Consider the following 18,725-nt stretch of genomic DNA (forward strand, 5'->3'; position numbering starts at 1 on the left):
TTTTCGACAACAATTCCTCCCTGCCAGATGGCTGTCTGTGTTTCGCTGCTCTCCGTCAAGAGTCCCTTCTAAAAACCACGCTCATCTCATTCCGTTTCCCCCGATAATGCTGGCCGACGCACCCATCATCTCTTTCTTCGAGCATCGATCACCTCCGTTCGCTCAGCAGCATGACTCTTGAAGTCGAGAGCAACGATATCAAGCATCCACACTTTGAGAACGCGGTCATGGAGAAATCTCTCTCCATGGACTCGCATATTGAAGTAGACGACGATGAGAGTTCCATCTCAGCCTCATCCGACATACAGCTATCGACATTTGAACGAGTACTCTCGACACATGCTCCCATATTTGAATCACTCTTACTACAGATCCCTACAGAAACCATCTTCCAACTATACCATACCTCCTCCTACCTTCGAAACTTCTTACAATCATACCCGACAGCATGGAAATTCTTATCCTTCCGCTTACTCTTCCCATCCGGCTCCCAGAACCGACCTTTGCTGATGGGCAGTCCAGATCCTGCTGCCTCACGCCAATCACGACCTTACGCCTTGGATCAGTTGTTGATGTTGGTTGTCATCCCGATCAGTCCTTGTTTGAAAAGCCTGGAGCTTGACAATACCGCCGTATCTGGGCAAATACTCATATCCACCGTCCTTCACTCCCGACGAGAGACACTAGAACATCTCTCCGTGCGCGGTTGCAAAAATGTGTCTCTCAAATACCACATCATTCCGTATCTCACGATGTACGGCTTACAGTTCGATGTTGACATGGGCAATATCAGTGGCAGTTCAGTGACTAAGCAGAAACTAGCCTTGAAGAGTCTCTACACATATCGTTGCCGACATCATCGACGTCGTCCGTATCTCGGTTCCTCACTAGCCCGTCGTGACTCAGATGCAGAGCCCACACATGAACTCGTCAACCTCTGTCATAAATTGGGGATCTGGACCGATACCGCCTGGTGTACTAGTCCTGCGGGCCGATGTTTTCGACGACGCGGATATGTCTCTATGAGGGTTCCACATGGCGCTCCTGAGGTCTGGGTTGTATTCGATCGTCTATGGAGGTCGAAGAACTGGCTTGGTCCGATGAATGCGAGAGCTGAACAAGATAAGAGAAAGGATGGAAGACTTTGGGAGCAAGAAGAAACAGGATACCACGGCGAAGCCCTAGGCACGGGAGATCGGTCTGGTTTTGGAGATGGAAAATTCATTCCCGCTCATCTACGACATAGTCACAGGTTCTTCGTCGAGGATACCAAGTGCGATAATTGCTTGGAGCCAATAGGTGAGCGATGCGAGCAATGCAGCGTCATCATGCATTGCGTCGGTTGTCGGAAAACATTGTGTGCAAGCTGTGCCTATAGCTACCCTTATGTCCAAAACCAGGTTACCTGGGCACAGTCACCACTAGCACCCATGACTAACCCCTTGTGGTGGGCGCCGAATGCTACGATTTCTCCTTGTAACATGCATGATCCAGCACCAGACGCAAATGTCGATAACCTTCCGAACCCTGCCGCTACTGTTCAATACCCGAATTTGAACTTCCACTGGTGTTGCACCGAACCGATCTTTTCAGGTGGTGGAGGTATCAGTATTGGAACGACAACACGCGATGTTGATGTTGTTCGAGCAGCACCCCTACCGAAGAGCCGTGGCTGGGAAGACCCAGAATTTGTGGGATGTGCATCCAACAGTCAGAGCACCGAGAATTTGTTAGAAACAAGCACCTCCGAGGGACTACACCAATTAATAGGACCGCCAGGCCGCCAGATATCATCATGCCCCCGCAATCTATGCGATGATTGCTATAATTCACCTCAATGGAAGGTACACTGCAAGAGCTGTTCGAAACCACTCTGCAAAGAACACGACCTTCGAGGATTACGTCTCCGTATATGTGGGTATAAAGAGCTTGCTGTTGAGAAAGCCGCTTTGCAATCTCAACCGCCTTCTACTCTCAGAACAAACAGTTCCAATCTGCCATCTCAAACCGGACCGTCGTTGTTCAGACCTCGCATCAACACGGCCGCTGCTTTTATTTCACAATTACAATCACAAGGACCGACGCCGAATATGGACCGGGATTCGCCTTCCACCTCAAGCAGTGTTGCTGGGGATAATGTTGTTCAAGGAGTTGGCGAAATGCATCCGGCAGTTCTACAAGATTTCATTCGAGCACGTGGGCATGCAGAAGAAGGTATGGCAACAGGACGCCGCGCAGGACGCAGCCGATCACCTACCTATTCTAGCCTGTCCCGCTCATCATCGCGCTCCTCTGTCTACTACGATGCTGCTGCTGAGATCACCAAGTGGCAAGGATGTCGGTCGTACTTTTGCCCGCAATACAGGCCTCTGGGAGACCAACGTCAGCGCTGCCCTAGTGTATTACGTGAGTGCACCAATTGCTCAATCAATGTGTGTCAAGACTGTGTGAACAGCAACCCACCTTGTTCTTGCTCTTACTGCGAGGTCAACTACCTGTGTCCAAACTGTCTGAAAATCAGAGAGGAGGATGGTACATGCCGACGTGTAGAGGAAGAGAAAGCGAGAAAGGAGGAAAAATGGAAGCGAGACATGGAAATGCTTGAAGACATCCTAGAAAGAAAAATTGCCAACGAAGTTGCCGAGTTTGCTGGTGAATTCTTAGATCTCATCTCTGATGGCATGCGCTCGAATCTATTGAGTGATTTTCACCGTTCATTGGAACAAATGTCTGCCCTGACGCAAGGGGATCTGAGACATGGTCCGTCGGCCGCACATCACCATCCTCTTTCACAGCTACAACGGCAGCTACCACAAACAGGAATGTTGCAGACACACGACGGAGGCGATGCTGAGCATGGTCAATTCCCATTCGATCAGAATAATTCAGATGAGGATATGATCAATGACGAGGCTATTACCCCTATTGCGGACTGAGTGCTTACTTGAAATGACCCAAGAACCAGGTTCTCCATCTCCATATCTCTTCTAATCATTGCATTCAGTCATAGCATAAAAGGGCAGGGCAAGGTTAAATTTGACAAAGCATGCATTTCATTTCATTTCTTTCAACTTTCGATTACTGAGGGGATCATTACGGATATACATGCAAGGAAGGCGTTCAGTCGGGGAATACCACGGATATTCATATTTTTCCTGCATTATTTGCATTTGCATTGTTGAGATTGATAATTTTTCATTGATACCATCGTTCTATTCAAGAACGTTCTGCTAGTGGCTTTAATAATATATAACTACCATTCTTCAGAAGTATGAACTTGCATTTCAATCATCGTATGTTCATAATATACACATTTATCCATACATAATATATACATAATCCTATCTATATTCAAGCCAACTTAACGTCTCTTCGCATCTGTACTGGCACCATGTCTCTTCACAGGCTTAGCCATAATCCCAAGTCCCTCCAACCCCTTCAGCCCAACCACAACACCCAACCCAATCACACACACAACCGCCAATCCATGAACAACCCACCAGATATGCTGCACTCCAGCAGGACACATCTGTATCTCATACCGCCACTGGTTCACCTCTGGATTCGCGTCGAACCAGAGCGATAGCAGGGCTGCGTTGCCGGCGTATTCGCCCATCATTGAGCGGAGGGTTACTTCTCGAATCGAGGGATCGTTAGACTCGGTAGCCGAAGAAGATGGAGAGTACCGTCTAGCATCCCATTGCCACGGTTTTCTTTCTTCATTTTCTTCTTCTGATTCTGATGACTGGGTGTCGTGCTGATCCCGCCTAACGAAATGCACAACATCACAACCCTCATGATCATGTCCCGTCAAAATCAATCCCCGTCTGCCCATACCTGCGACCGGCGCAGATGTCTCTCCACTCATTCCAAATATCCCCTGCAAAATCGCATTTGAGCTGACATGTTCACTCAAATGGTTCTGCTCCCGAAGTCCGTCTTTCCTCCATCGCACCGGATCATCATTATCGGGCGTATCATCTTCGTCGAAGAAGGTGAAATATGGTCCATCAACGCAGATACCATCCCGCTTGTGGAGGGGGACATGTGTCAGTAGCAGGGTAAAAGAAGTCTGGTCTTCGACGGGGTAAGAGCGATGAGTCAGAAGGTCGTTGACGTATGTGTAGCTGTCGGATTGGATCGATGGGTCCAATGGGGGTCCGTCGAGAGTCAGGTCATTCAAGTTAATGATGTGGAGAGTAGGTCGCGCATCACTCTCATCTTCCAGAGGGGGATGCGCAAATCTGACGTCCCAGTTCGCGGGACCAAATACTCGCTCGAATCGCTCTAGTCGTGCTTCTGAAACGTCGCCTGCGTATCCGATATCATGGTTTCCAGCAACGTTGATGATCCTATTGGCCCAGGAAGAATTATATCGTTGCAAAATCTCCAGTTCTTCCTGCTGACTACCCTCTCCATGAGGCTTCCCCCCAGTAGCCCTTATATCATCATCAACCCTCTGCCCACCCCGAAACACGCGGTTCCAAAACCGCCATCCGCGATTCTCAAACTCTTCATCCGTTACCCATTGACTCCCAATCAAGTCTCCTAGCACAGTGACGTGTGTCGGTCGACTCCACCGTGATAGCGTCCTATAGATATGCGCCAAGTAATAATCGTTTCCTAGTAGGTCGAGACGTTTCCGAGCCGCGCGGAAAGCAGATGGTATATCCTCCACAAGAATTGTTCGAACCGCATCTTTGAGAATCGCAGTAGCGTCTGGTGTAGACAGGGCAGATTGAACATTCGCCCAATGTCGACGTAATCGCGGGATGAATTCATCCTCTGGTGAGGGAAGGGAGCTATCGCCTTCAATCTGTGGATCGGCTAGAACAAGGAGACGGAATATAGCAGGTTCTATCGATATCCCCTCGCCTCCGTTAGAGGTCAAGTTCCAATCGGCCGCATGCTGATATAGGGTGTTTATAACGCTATTCGACAACCAAGATCCTTCGCGTGTGCCATCATTGACTTTGGTGACGACCGGTAGTGGAAATGCGCATCCTTGGAGCACAGGATACAAATATAGCCAAAGCGCCGAGGAGATGGATAGAGGTATCAGGACGGTGAAGAGGATTTTCTGGAGAACGGCGCGGAGGGACATTGAGTCGAGGTTTGGGATGCGAACGTCATGAATTGATTCGTTGTATTATGTTCAATGCTGTAATATATATAAAAGAAAATTTGAAGAACGAAAATGAAAGGAAATTGATGATGCGAAACAAGAAGCTTGCATTGCTGCGCTCTTGTTCGATATTATGAATGTTTTAAAAGGCTCAGTTCCGAACTCGATCATTCTCCACAGATAAATCCAGCTTCTCCGTGTTGGCCCTAACCCTAACGGGTTGATAGTCTCAATTTGTATTACGACTCAGTAGAAGCGAAAAAGTATACACGGCCGATAGGCAACGAAAACGATTGCTAATGGATTATGTATCGCAAGTCATTAATGGGCTTCAATATCCGATAGCTAAGTGTGTTAGAGTCAGGAGTCCCAGTGTAGTAATATACTAATATTTAGCCGCTTCCAACAGACAGCTGAACAATATTGTAAAGGAACTCTAGAACAGATGTAGTTATCGGAGATCGTTGCTAAACAGTAAACACAAATTTCAAATAAGTTATCTTAACCATCATCACTATCTTAATCTCACATAAAAAATCGCAAACGTTGATTTCCTCATATTTCCTCGTATGCTCGTGGAAAGTAATTAAACAATAGATGTATGGTCAGGTAGAAAGGGTGATATTTCGAGCGGAAGGGGGGTATATGTGAAAGGTCCAGGAAAAGAATCAAACAAAACGCCGAAGAAAGAAAACGAGAACAAGATAGAATACTGCGCCATATGTGTCTTGTTATAGTTGTATGTAACGGCATGCTGGGTAGCGGTGATTGGAAAGTGGAAGAAAATAAACATATGTGGTCAAGAAGGAGCGGCCGAAACGGAAAACCGTGAAGAAAAATTTCGAGAAGTTGATTAGAACCGTGGGATTCGAGAATAAGGGTCCAGCTCATGAAATGAAGGATTCTGAAGGTCGTGATAAGATATCATCTATAGGTATTGCCAATATATCTTCTGCTTGGCCCGACTCGATGCCACCGTCCTTGGCGGCATTACCATCATGAGGAGACTCAATGCTATCCGTTTTGTCTAAGTTGAGTCCTTGGATCTTCAACCCGCCATCGTCAACGTCTTGTTCACTAGACACTTCTTCCGCCTCGTTGTTCTGAAGAATGGGCAGTTCTGATTCCATCAAAGCGGGAGGTCGCTGATTCATCATCCGGGCCTGTTTCAAGCTGATTGTCTTTTGCTTGTTGGTCGTTTCAACAGGGCGACTCAAATCGCGATCAATGGTGGCTTTCATCAGAGCGGCCATCCAAAGGCGTCCTTCTTTGACACTATCGACCTGGAAATAATGAATTGTGGGTCTTGTAAACTGTACCGTTCGCGATGCGCCGCTCTTTGGAGGCACTAGCTTGAAGATGAAAGGGCCATCAGATGACTTCGGAGAACCGGCGGCATCAAATGCTTTGTCCATGGGAGACTTGGTTGAGCCTTCAGGCGAGGTAGGCGAAGACTTGGCTCCTGTGATTGTCGCGTGAAGGGCAGTCAGAGGATCATTGTCGGCACGCAAGACACGGTGCGCAGTTATGTCGATGAGTCCACGTTCCTCTGTATCATTTTCTGAGTAGTAGTATGACAAACGTCGGCCACGCAGGACAAACAGACGTGGCTTCCAGGTTGTCATCAGGTTTGCCGAACGCTTCTTCATCCAACCACTATACTCACAGTCCACCATTTGTTCCTGCGGGCTCTTCTTCTCCAGGCCACGCATGTAGGCGCTAGTGTGCTTCTTGGTCTTGCTGCCAGTCTTCAATACGGCTCGTGGAACAGGGAAGGGCATGATGCCATCGACGGCCTTCCCAGAACCGTCTGTGCTGTGGCGCTCAGAGCTCTTGGAGGTTGCCGACGGTGTCGTAGAACCAGTCCTGCCAATCCCGAACGGAGTGAAATCTTTGATGGGCGATATCGGCGGCGTTGCTTCTTGGGCAGTCGGGACTCCGCTGGCACTGTCTGACGTTGTTCGAAGTCCAACAGCACGGCGGAATTTAGGGGCGACGTTACGAATGCTAGAGAATGGTAATGGTGAGGAACGGCCGGTTGTTTCCATGTCATTTCTTCCAGCAAATGGTGAAAATGACGGAGGTGTGCCGCCGATTTTCCCATCCAGCGATGTCACAGCAGGATGTCCAGGAGCGATGCCTGTAACTTGACTTCCGGCGCTTCGAACTCGGCCTTTCAAGGAACTGCCGTGATAAGCTTTTGACGCTGCAGACACCCGAGACATCGAATTTTGAATGGAGTCGGTGCTTCCGATACTTCCAAAGCGGGAATGTCGGCGAAGAGCAGACTGTTCATCCACGTAACTGGACTTTCTTGAATGGCTAACGCTTCCTGCAGTTGATTCGCGCTTCCGTAACAATTTACGAGTTCGACGCGTTTCTACTTCTCCACCAGAGAAATAACCACGGTCAAGGCTTTCGTACGGCATCCCAATACGCGGAGAGTCCTCCTGCGATGTGTCGGTCCTGTCCAAGAAGTTCTGCTGAAGCATGATGTCCTCGTCCGTTGCCTCAGCGGCGGTCCCGGGTCGACTGGCAAAGGGTGGATTTCCGCCTGTCATGGTCCATGAATGATCAAATGATCCTTTCTTAATATGACCAAGGCCAACTTGGCTAAGATTGGGAGATGAATCCATTGATGAGTGACGGCGAGTATGGTTAAATTCACGGATAGAAGCTGCTGAAGGGCGACCTGATAGTTCTCGACCCATTGTAGCAGTCGAGGGTGGACCAGGACTACCTTGAAGTAACGTTGATATGCGCCGAGGTGGTACTATGGCGGTATTGGGTCGCTTATCACCAGAAAGACTTGGAATTCGGGGCAGAAAAGTCGAATTTTGCGCCGCACGGCTGGAAGATCGTTCGGGTTCCTCGACTGGGTAATAGCTAGATATTGAGCCTGGTTGCGATGGCTGAACGCCTTTGACTTGTTCTTGGAGAGCTTTGATTTTATGCCAGGTTTTCAATCTTCGTCCCATGACGCCGAAATCAAACTCTTTCATCAGCAGAAATTCCTGGCCCATCTCCAATAGCACATCACCAGTGATCTCTTGTTCTTGAAATATATCGCAGTGACGTGAATCAACGCCCAAGCCGTGTAGATAGCGAGATGTCTCGATGTGGTCCCATCTGCGAACCTCCTCTTCTGTGAGGTGGCCTCCTTCTTCCTCGTCGGTTTCGTGACCATTGATGTATGATAGACGGTGGCCTACATGGCTGCTATATTCGCTCCCTGAATCAGTGACAGCCTTTGATTCCTGTGTTACACTGTGACGAGGAGTGTTGAGGTCGGTGATGTGTTCGTCAATGACGCTAAGTGTTTCGTTCATCACAGGAGAGTCGCCGCCGTTCAGATGATTGCCAAAGGTCTCGCTGATTGTGCGCTGAATGGTGGTCGCAAGAGAAGGTGATGATGGAAGAGGGCCCGAAGTTGAGCGTTGAGGTTGTTTCAGTACTGGGGACGCGACTTCTTCCATGTTGCCCAAATTCGGGTCCGGAGCTTCTGCAGCGCTAACACGCCTCGAAGCTTGCGGGGTTGTTTCACCTTTACCATCAGATTCGATCTGCGAGGCAGTTATTCCCTCCGCACTGATGCCTCCAGCACTATCAGTGGTGCTGGCGGTCTCGGAAGCACTGGATGAGGCGGTCGCAGGCCGTCGTACGTTCAGTCTCGGGGGAAGAGTAGTGTAAACTGGGCAGAATGTCAGTTCAAAAGTGTTGCGTAATGTAGCTTTGAATTGAGATGATTCATACATACCTCCTGGGAATAGGCCGGTCTTGCCTGTCGCTGTATGCTTTCCTAAATACCATCCATCGCCGAAGCCCTCATCCAATTCGACCAATTCGACCTTCTCGCCTCGTCGCAAGGTGAGCTCGTCTTCTCCACGAGCATCAAAATTATCTATAAACAGAGAAACACGTTTGTTAACATTTCCAGAATATTCAATGATTCAAAATGCCATTATACGTACGAATCACAAGTAGTAAGTCGCCGGGCTGCGCCTGGCGAGATAGAGGCGTCTGGGCCATGGCGGAAACCTTGTCCCAATCGAGGACGAGGCGAGGATACCACGGTGAATCTGATCAATGATTGATGAGTCGCACAGCAGCCACAATTCGAGTGGAAGGAATGAGGAGCGACATGGAGCAAAGGCAGAAAGAAACAGCCGGATTCGGACAGAGGGACGATGGAAGATGTGATTGTGGTGTGCTGGAAGTGGTAGAAGAAAAGGTTAGACTGGGCGACACTTTGGGACGGTTCCGAAGGCGGTGGCGCGGGAGTCTGGAGGACAGAAGCAGTCAAGCTGCACACAGGAACGCGGGGCTGCTGATGCACCCAACAGGTATGTCTCCAGACGATCTGTATGCAAGCGAGCAATAGGGGGGGAACCAGGATATCTGGTATGAGAGATGACAATGAGATGAAGCTTAACTAAACCAGACAGACTTTAGGGAGGAGAGAGAGTCGGTAGGGTTAAGTATCAGCGTGAATTAATATTCGGGCAACGGGAAGGGGAGGACAAGGAAAAAGAGGAAACGATGATTCCACAATCCACATGGGCGAGTTCAGTTAACGAATTAACAACTTAACCCAATTCGGTGCCTGGACGTCTCGCCCGACTCAGTTAGAGTCGTTGGACTCGTTGCTGTCAGGCTTTTCTTTCCGCCGGCACTAACGTCTAGCTTTGAGGATTATGGAGTTGCACGTACCGTAACCGTCGTAGTACGGACTTGACGAGATCTCTTTTACATGTGATGGATGGCTTTTGCAACGGATACAACTTCAATTCTCTCGAGGATCGTGTATATTTCTGATTCGTAACTATTCAGAGAGAGGATGTTTGGCCGTCGCCATCGTGGTTACTCGGGTTATCTTACCGAGTAGCTACATCGTCGCTTCTACGAGGAGGATTTTTCCGCATGAATTTTGTATTTGTACACTTTGGGAAAACGAGACGGATCCACGTGCCGTGCATACAGGAGGCTGGATACTATTGATTTTTAGTATGGTACCCTGGTCTTAATTCCATCATGTATAAACAACTACGGCATGATACTTCGATATTTTGCATTACCGCCGCACCTTGGCCGGCCCCTTCTTATTCTCTCTAATTGGACAATCCATTTATATTTCAGGTTGTATTCTCCTTTTTCGGTGTTCATACACATCTTGATTCGTCTCGGTCTCCTGGGTGTGTTCATACGTGATACGAGCCAGGGTAAGCGACACCATTGTTGGGCGTTGGCCGATTGTAAAGAATAGTCGACCAATTATATATAGTTAGGTATCGGCCTGTGAGGAGCTGCCAACAAGGCCATGATGTGTTCGTTCTACTCGTAGTATGTGCCCGAAACTCGGACGACGAATCATCGTCGGCGCTGCATTATTATAATTACTACGCAGTAGTTAGTTAACTAGCACTTGACTAACTCTTGGTAGATAATAATCGAACAATCAATGGTCTTTGCGACTTTAGGAAGTGCCTGCATAAGTAGGTATCAACTACAGAGCAGACACAATCTAGAATAATGAACGCCTGGTCGCGAAGGCACCGACGAGGGAAGTCGATCAAGGAAACAGACCGATTCCTGAGTACAGCATCAATAAGCCGCGCATTCATATCAGGCAGTCCTTTTCGATTTTTGGTATTGTTCATGGCAGTAGCGCTACGACTTCTGTAGACTGCTTCTGAGGCATCCGATGACAGGTCAGATCGTAACTAGTTACCCACTTTGTGAGACTAAAGAGCCGGGACTGACAAGGGCCAAAATGCTCAGTAGTTCTCGGCGCCATTGATGGTTGTTTGACTGACTGGAACTTTAGATTGAGGCTGTCACCATCACAATATTTTTTCATTGATTGTTTTCCGAGTACGGATGGTTGATCCAGAGAAGAGGGCCGTTTGTACCTTTGTGTTTGCCTGCCAAGATATCTTCCCGTACCCGTTGAGGACCCGCTCGCTGGCTCGCTCCACTCCATTTTAGATCTTCTATCGCGCACCCACCTCCAAACTTCTGTTCAGTGCTTCTTCCAGCACGTTTCAAACAACCTTACCCCGGGGACTCCCAGTCGATTCGCTGATACGTGCGGGCTCTCTCTATCTCTGAGCAGCATCATAGAGGATGGTGACTTCGATTCTGCATCGCCTGCGGACTTAGTCATAAGGTTGGCTAGTTGACCCCTTCAACGCCTTCTCGCTCACCAACAAACTTCTCCCGTCTTACTAACTCGACATTTATATCGACCTAGATGACCACCGGTGTTATTTAACTTGGGAGTTGTCTTACAGCAGGATAACCACAACATTCCTCCTCTTTTGGTGAATGCCAGTACCATGTCCTTGCTCCATCATGAGCCCGGCGCAAAATCAATCAGGGCGACCGCCCTCGTCTCTACTGGGAAGTCAATTCGCATCGTCCAACTCGACCGCCAATCGATTTCTTGGTTCAACCCAAAGACCTTGGATGACACATAATGGTACTTCGTCACTACTGTCCGGGCGTTCTTATCCGAAACATCCTGTTGCCGGAAATACCCAAGCAAAGCACTCTACCGCTTCTTCCGGACAACAACGACAATCAACAACAAAGTCCCCCGCACATATCGAGACCAGTGATCATCGATCCACGGCAACTTATTCATCGAACCCGACAACTACTCGTTCTATGCAGAATGCTCCAGTATCGCCAGTGACTCCCGGATACTCAGAAAACGACATACAACCACCCTCGGCCAAGGTGGCCAGACCCGACTACACAGTGTCCACCGCATCCTTCCCGACCCCCGAGCCCAGTAACGCCTCTTTAGCCAGTCCAGTTGTTGCCGTCACGGAAGTAGCAGATTCCTCCGGCAGAGATGTGCCACAAACGGCAGGTGCGAGTGTATCGCCCCCGCGACCTGTCAAATGGGAAGGTGCGACTCCAACACTCCCCGCCGCGACTTACCACCCCAATCCAGCTCAGCAGCAACAAGCACTACGACGAAGTACGAATCAGAATTCTTCCCGGCACTCTCAACCACCGTCTCAGCCACAACATCAACTCCTGCCACCCTCACAATCACAATCGTCACATCATCATCAACAGCAGCATCAGCATCTATCTCCTTCCCCTAGGGGGCAGATCTGGCAGCATGCGAGGGGAAAGCTCAAATCATATCTAGAGCAATCGACCAGAACAAATCATTTGTCCGAGACTGTGGAGTTGCCTCGAGTGCGTATACTGCAGGATGCCTGTAGCGCGGAAGACATGTTCTACCTGGCTCTCCACCAGACCTTCTGTCTTAACTCTGCAGATCCGAGCCAGCTATCTCAAGTTGCTGACCAGGGAATACTCCCTGGTCTTGGCTTTGATGTGATTGCACAGCTGCTGGTCGACAATAAGAGGTTGTCTTCCGAATTCTTACGGTGGTCCATTGAGTACCCTTTTCCTCTTCATGTACTATTGCAATTTGAAGAGTATAAGAGTGCTCTCAAGCAGGTCTTGCATTGTTTAGCTACGATTTCCCATAATTGGCCGCGCTTCGAGAGAGAGATTCGATCACGTGGTCATCCCCCACAGGTAGATGAATTGGTTAACAGCTTGGGCGTCGAATCGCCCGTATTCCAAACAATCATTTTTACAGCGATTTCTCGACGTTTGTTTGGAGCGCGGGAGGAACTGTTCAAGGCTTGCACATCTCTTTTTGATGAAGATCAGAGAACCTATAAGCACCGCTCTACGCTTCCTACTGATGCTAGAAGGAAGGCTATATTCGATTATTTTGAGAGATATAGACAAATTTGTGCCTCTCATGGACTGTTGGTGGCATCAGGCGCATCAGGCGATCAAAGGGCATTTGCATCACCACGCCCAACACCATCTTCTATTCAGCCTCCAACGTCAATGACGATGACGAGTCCAAATACGTCACTTCAGCGAAACAGTATACAAAATCACGTGTCTATGAGTATCCCTCATCGACCGTCTTCAAATCCCCATCCTGATACATCTTATGGCCGGCCTCATCCTTTACCTGTAAGCCCAATATCTCATCATCACGTATCGCCAGCCGGTCAACAGCGACAACAAGAAAGGGTTTCTCGTCAAAATAATGCGCCGAATGCCGGCACCCTTCGGCTTGCTCAGGAACCGCAGCCACCTTTACTTACATCGCAAGGGCCCGGTTTCTTTCCTCCACCTCAGTATACGGTTGTCTCGCAGAGTCATATACCAGTCAGTACTGCGGCGCCAAATCAGATGCCACCACCCGGTCTCCAGATTCAACCATCTTTTCCACATTCCAGACAGAACTCTAGTGGCTACCGGTCGTCAACTGCTCTCTATCCTCCTCAATACTTCTCTCCTCTCATCAACCCCAACATGAGCCCTAGTCTCAGCCCACCGACCCAACAAATGTTTTCGCCGACACACCCCCCACCTAATGCTACAAGACAGAATCAACGTCCACAACACTCTCAAAGAGGTTCTCAGCCAGTCCCAGGTGCCTCTTCACCATTATTAATGCAGCCTAGTGGCACTCCATTCACCATATATCCTCAGACACCCAATCGACCCATGCCTCCTTTTCTTGCGACACAACAACCCGCCCAACATAACCCGAATCCAAAGACACTTCCAGACGTTATCCAGTATTTCTCAGGCTTCTCCGTTCCTCCACAGAGACTACCTCCCAATAGGTCCTCGTTCAGCTGGAATTTCACTGTGCCACGGGAAGCACTGCGGTTAAGGCCGAACCTCATCAAACGACCCAATGGTACTGGATTCGTGCCAGTGCTGTCTGATGGGAATATATCGTATCGCCTCCGCTGCATCAAGTATCAGGGGCGCTTAGACGTCGAGTCGGTCGCGGCATGGTCACGCGCTGAAAGTAATTGGCCTGATGTCGTATACATACACGTCAACAACAAGGAAGTCCATCGCTCACTAAATACAAAAGGCTCGCCAATAAGTATAAACAGTTTCTTGGTAGATGGTACCAATGAGATCCGAGTGAATGTTTTGCACAGCAAAGAGCAACGCACGGCAGACATTTGGTACGCTGTTGCAGTCGAGGTTCTACTAGTCAAGAGCCCGGACAACTTTCGGAAACTGGTCAAAAGATTGCCAGCTCAGGAGACGCGCGAACAAATCCAGGCGCGATTGTCGTCAAGCAACACCAATGATGATGAGTTAATGATCATGGATGATTTTATCTCCATTGATCTGCGCGATCCCTTCACCACACGAATCTTTGAGATTCCTGTTCGGAGTTCGTTGTGCACTCATCGGGAATGCTTTGATCTCTCTACTTTCTTGCAAACGCTCGCAGCCAAGGCTATGGGAGAGAAACATACGATATACGTTAGGTGTCCTATTTGCAGAAAGGATGCGCGACCTGACCTATTGGTGATTGATGAATTTCTCGACGAAGTGAGAGCCACACTCTCCAAGGGGGACAAGTTGCAGACCGCAAAGGCCATTCACGTCAAAAGTGATGGTTCATGGCTTGCTGTCTTGGAAGTAGAAAGTGACAATCGCACTGCTACAAGCCGGAAACGAGACCGATCCTCCTTTGAGGCAGATCTTGTGAAGGATGAGAGCCGTCCCGCTTCTACTCCACGGGCGACTACGGAGCCTGAAGTCATTGAGCTTGATTAGGTTTGGTACATATTTTACATATTTCAAATCATTAATTGTCTATAATCAGAGTTGTTTATCCGGCTACTACAGGAGTTCCTTCATTTGTCACTGTCAATATGATACCCAAGCGATTATCTTTGGAGTTTGCAGGCTATTTCATTCTTGGCGTTCGAGCATTCTATTGTTTAGCAATCAATTGACAGAGCTTATATTTTGAGATGACATTTCCATTCATTTTTGATTCTTGCTTATAGAAGGGCTGTTTATTATATTCACATCATTATCAAAGATCTCTTACGAGCTGCCGACTTACTCTATACTAATCCAATCAAAAGAGACAGCATCAAGGCAACAAGACAAAATCATGATCATGCGCACCCTGCAAATAATCATAGCCATCCGGCACCCACTTCACCTTGGAATCAATCGTTCCCCAATCGATTTTCCCTCTAACGGTCTCCGGCAACACAATCTCCAAATCACTTCTATACCACTTCGGAAAAAGTACTGTGACAATCATCACCCTCGGCTCATCTGTCTGATTCGGTCTCCCAGCATGCCATAACCTGAAATCTCGAATGATCAATGACCCCTTGGGCAGTGATGGTTGAACGGGAGGGCGAATCTTCCTACGCTCTTCGACAAGCTCCTTGCGTATCCCCGGTTCTGTGTCGGACATGTCGTTTATAGAAGTCCCCAGGTGCGTCCCCGGCCACACCTCCGTCGCCCCGTTTAGCGGCGACGTATCGACAAGATTTATATTCACGCAATACCCAAAGGGGACACCACACGGAAAATCGAAATGAACATCGATATGCGGCGGTTGGCGACCTGTGGCTTTGAACGCGGTATTCGCGCTGTAGAATCTGAGTGCCAGATTAGGGCCGAGCATGCATTCGACGACTTGAGTTGCGAAGGTGTTTGCAATCACATCATAGAAGATGTACCCTTCTTGGAGGACTGGTTCTTGCTGGATGTTGCCGGTTGAAGGGCCGAAGTTGCGGTGCGTAGTTGATTTGTTGTACAGGGTTCGGGCTTCGGGGACCATGCGAGCGTTGAGTTTGTCGAGGTGGGTGGTGTCGATGGCGTTGTTGAGGACGACGATCCCGTCGTTGTGAAGGGCTGTTATTGCGGCTTGCAGATTGTGGGATGTTAGTGTCTGGTGAGTTCGTGGGGGGTGAGGTGGATGATTGTTATGTCGTCTTGGATGGCGGATGTGGCCATTTTTCTAATCTTCTGCTTATCCTCGGGATTTATGTCTCTTTTCGAGGTTTTAGCGACTTCTTAAGACGGCCCGAGATTATAGGTATCACGAGATGTCGATTATTTCGCATTAACGATGACTTATCTAGTTGATAAACTTGGAAGATAGAGAGAGCATCTATGTAACCCCGCATCGATGATGTAGTTGATGCACTCCACCAAAGTGCAGACCTGGACACATACGACACTTGCAATAGAAAAAGTTTTGAAGATAATTTGTTAATTATATGGTATATACAAGAACAGAAAGAAACTCGTCACCTATTCCCAACACCATACTTCCCATCCCACTTTGAAAGGTTGGATACCAGATCGCCTAACAACCATCACCAACATTATAATTATACAGTAATCAGCAGAACGAAAACAGATAGTGCAAGTCTTTTACTTTCGTGCTCGTCGCGCGTGATTGACTAGGTTCTCAATCACCCCCTCAAAGGCTTCTTTCTCGCCTATGAGTCCATCTGTCCTCTTGACCCAATAGTCGAGCACGTCCTGTGCTTTTGTAGATGCCGTCTTGAGTGTTACCACATGCTGCTCAAGTTCTGAGTCCGTGAATCCATCCAATGCTGCATCTGTGGTTGCGCACAATCTCCTCACTGCGAAAAGATCAAGCTCCGGAGGTGCTGGCTGGCCCCGACGTCGACTTGACTTTTGCCGCGAGATTGTAGAGTTGACTGATGTCGTGGAGTCATTCTGTGGGCTTGTTGCATCGCCTTGTTTCGCTTTGCTAACTGCTTTTGTGCGAACAGATGTACTTGAGTCTTCCGGGTTGATGGATGGCAAGATAAGCTTTTTCTGTTTTGATGCTGGTAATATCTCGTCCAGGTCAACCGGAACACCGAGGGAAACAAGAAACAGACGTCGAATTCGAGACTTTACCCAATTCGGAGGCTGTAATGGTGGAGGCGCGACTAATTGTGACCATAGGGAGAGTGAACGTTCGCTGCTGAAAATGGCTGTAGAATCTGGTATGGGATCCAATGATGGTAAGGAGGGGACTGTTTTTGTTTCGGGGAATAGGGTATCAAGGGAGTTATTAGTTGTGGATAAAAGATCGGACAAGGATGCTGTTAAGGTGAAATCTAATAGCGGCGGCTGTTGCAAATATGTCAACAATGTACGTCGAACAGACTAGAAGCTTGAACTTACGAGAGGCAGCGGCGTAGTAGGCTGCTGTAGTATTTCACTCTCTCCCGATTCATCTCCAACGGCACCCTCTGCTGGTTCACCAAAGCCTTCGTCAAAATCACCAAAATCATCATCTACTGTTGCATTGGCGCCTTCTTCAAAATCATCAAACTCATCACCAAATTCGTCATCGTCTTCATCTTCATCTTCATTTTCTCCTTCATTGAGCCGTTAGCACGGGTCATATTGTACGCAAGAAGCCATAGTAGTAGTCTCAGGAAAGGAAACACGCGGCGAAATTGTCTAGAGAGCGGGTGTTGGGCAATCCAGGTCCAAGAGAAGAGCTTGAGATCACCACAGGCTACTCGGCAATCCGGCGTGTCTAGTAGATGTCAGGCTTACCGGTCGTATCATGCACTGTCTCAATAACGTCTGGCAATGCATCACTTGGGCTTCTACGGTGGGCGTGAAGTCCCGGCGATCCTGGCTCCTTGGGAAGTGAATCCACCCTGAACAGTCGAGTTTCAGGGACCGGCTGGTCGGAGCCCTCTTCGTGTAATTCACTTGGTGTTTGTTCGTCTCCGGGTGTTTTCAATACAAGATCAGGAACGGCATCTGCTTTTCGTTTGGTGTATGCCTCTGTCCCTGGAACTTCGCCGTAGCTTGGTGATTCGTCCACTCTGACAACCATAGTCCGTGGTATGGGGGTTCCGCCAGGACTAGTTGGTTCAGCTACTCTCGACGAGCTTCGGCTCCGTGAACCTCCTGGGACGATCTCTACTTCATCGGGGACTGCATCTTGTGTCCTCTTGTCATATGCTGCTGTGCCCGGCACTTCTCCGTGACGAGGCTCATCGTCCACTCTTTCCACGCGAGTTAGAGGCACGGGCGAAGCTGCTCTGGACGATTTTCTTGAACGGGATTCGGGCTGGCCTTCGCTGGCATCAGAAAAATGATCCTCTTCGCTGGCTATAGTAGCAGAAATTGTGAGTCACGAACGACAACGGCACGTCGACTGGGGTAATGACGTACCAGACTCCTGAGCACCGGGGTCCAAGAGCTCAGGACCTTTCTGCGGCGGCTCGAGATGTGAGCCGGACGAGCTGTGTGGACTATCCGACATTGATGCTAGCAATATGGTGCATTTAACGTGTGAAGGAGTATCGGATGCCGTCCGGATGCCAATAGAAGGGACAGAAAGTAAGAGGAAGAGCTGGGTTAGTAGTTGTTAATCTGGTCGATTGCGGGCCAGGCCATGCCATGGCTGCTTTGCTGCCTTGCCGCCTTACTGCCTGAAAACTCAGGCTTCCACAGCAAGCTCGGGCCAGCCATGGAATTGCGGCGCGTCGGCCAGAGCAGAACTTCCACGCAAATCACCGTCAATAATCATCATTTTTCGATTACTACAGCGCGCTCGACTTTCCAAAAAAAATACCTGTGATTGAAGGCTTGCAAAAATATCTATTTCCTGCCTCGTAGGGCACTCTTGTTGTTTTCGCGCACCGATTGCGCCCTTGTGAGCTGCACCCTAAAGCTTCCAGCTTCAAAATCTTACAACAAAGCTGACTTTCTTTGTTACTTAGTA

At 48.8% G+C, this 18,725-nt stretch overlaps 6 protein-coding genes across 6 annotated transcripts; 2 read left to right on the forward strand and 4 right to left on the reverse strand.

Annotated features, from left to right (window-relative positions):
* Positions 1–170: 170 nt before the first annotated feature.
* Positions 171–2,936, forward strand: EYB26_008081 (uncharacterized protein; the record flags this gene model as incomplete). Its single annotated transcript, XM_054267340.1, has 1 exon — positions 171–2,936. One exon carries the CDS (start codon positions 171–173, stop codon positions 2,934–2,936), a length of 2,766 nt encoding a protein of 921 aa, XP_054123315.1.
* Positions 2,937–3,361: 425 nt separating this feature from the next.
* On the reverse strand, positions 3,362–5,104 carry EYB26_008082 (uncharacterized protein; the record flags this gene model as incomplete). The annotated part of the gene is made up of 1 exon (XM_054267341.1): positions 3,362–5,104. One exon carries the CDS (start codon positions 5,102–5,104, stop codon positions 3,362–3,364), a length of 1,743 nt encoding a protein of 580 aa, XP_054123316.1.
* Positions 5,105–6,012: 908 nt separating this feature from the next.
* On the reverse strand, positions 6,013–9,154 carry EYB26_008083 (uncharacterized protein; the record flags this gene model as incomplete). Its single annotated transcript, XM_054267342.1, has 3 exons — positions 6,013–8,816; positions 8,883–9,026; positions 9,097–9,154. The coding sequence occupies 3 exons, from the start codon at positions 9,152–9,154 to the stop codon at positions 6,013–6,015; spliced, it is 3,006 nt and encodes a 1,001-aa protein (XP_054123317.1).
* Positions 9,155–11,476: 2,322 nt separating this feature from the next.
* On the forward strand, positions 11,477–13,422 carry EYB26_008084 (uncharacterized protein; the record flags this gene model as incomplete). Its single annotated transcript, XM_054267343.1, has 2 exons — positions 11,477–12,543; positions 12,939–13,110. The coding sequence occupies 2 exons, from the start codon at positions 11,477–11,479 to the stop codon at positions 13,108–13,110; spliced, it is 1,239 nt and encodes a 412-aa protein (XP_054123318.1).
* Positions 13,423–15,089: 1,667 nt separating this feature from the next.
* EYB26_008085 (uncharacterized protein) lies at positions 15,090–15,794 on the reverse strand (the record flags this gene model as incomplete). Its single annotated transcript, XM_054267344.1, has 1 exon — positions 15,090–15,794. The coding sequence occupies one exon, from the start codon at positions 15,792–15,794 to the stop codon at positions 15,090–15,092; it is 705 nt and encodes a 234-aa protein (XP_054123319.1).
* A 599-nt stretch (positions 15,795–16,393) lies between these two features.
* EYB26_008086 (uncharacterized protein) lies at positions 16,394–18,263 on the reverse strand (the record flags this gene model as incomplete). Its single annotated transcript, XM_054267345.1, has 4 exons — positions 16,394–17,107; positions 17,162–17,358; positions 17,543–18,109; positions 18,173–18,263. The coding sequence occupies 4 exons, from the start codon at positions 18,261–18,263 to the stop codon at positions 16,394–16,396; spliced, it is 1,569 nt and encodes a 522-aa protein (XP_054123320.1).
* Between the last annotated feature and the right edge of the window lie 462 nt (positions 18,264–18,725).

This window comes from Talaromyces marneffei, chromosome 6 (genome assembly GCF_009556855.1).
Source record: "Talaromyces marneffei chromosome 6, complete sequence".
NCBI classification, from domain to species: Eukaryota; Fungi; Ascomycota; class Eurotiomycetes; order Eurotiales; family Trichocomaceae; genus Talaromyces; species Talaromyces marneffei.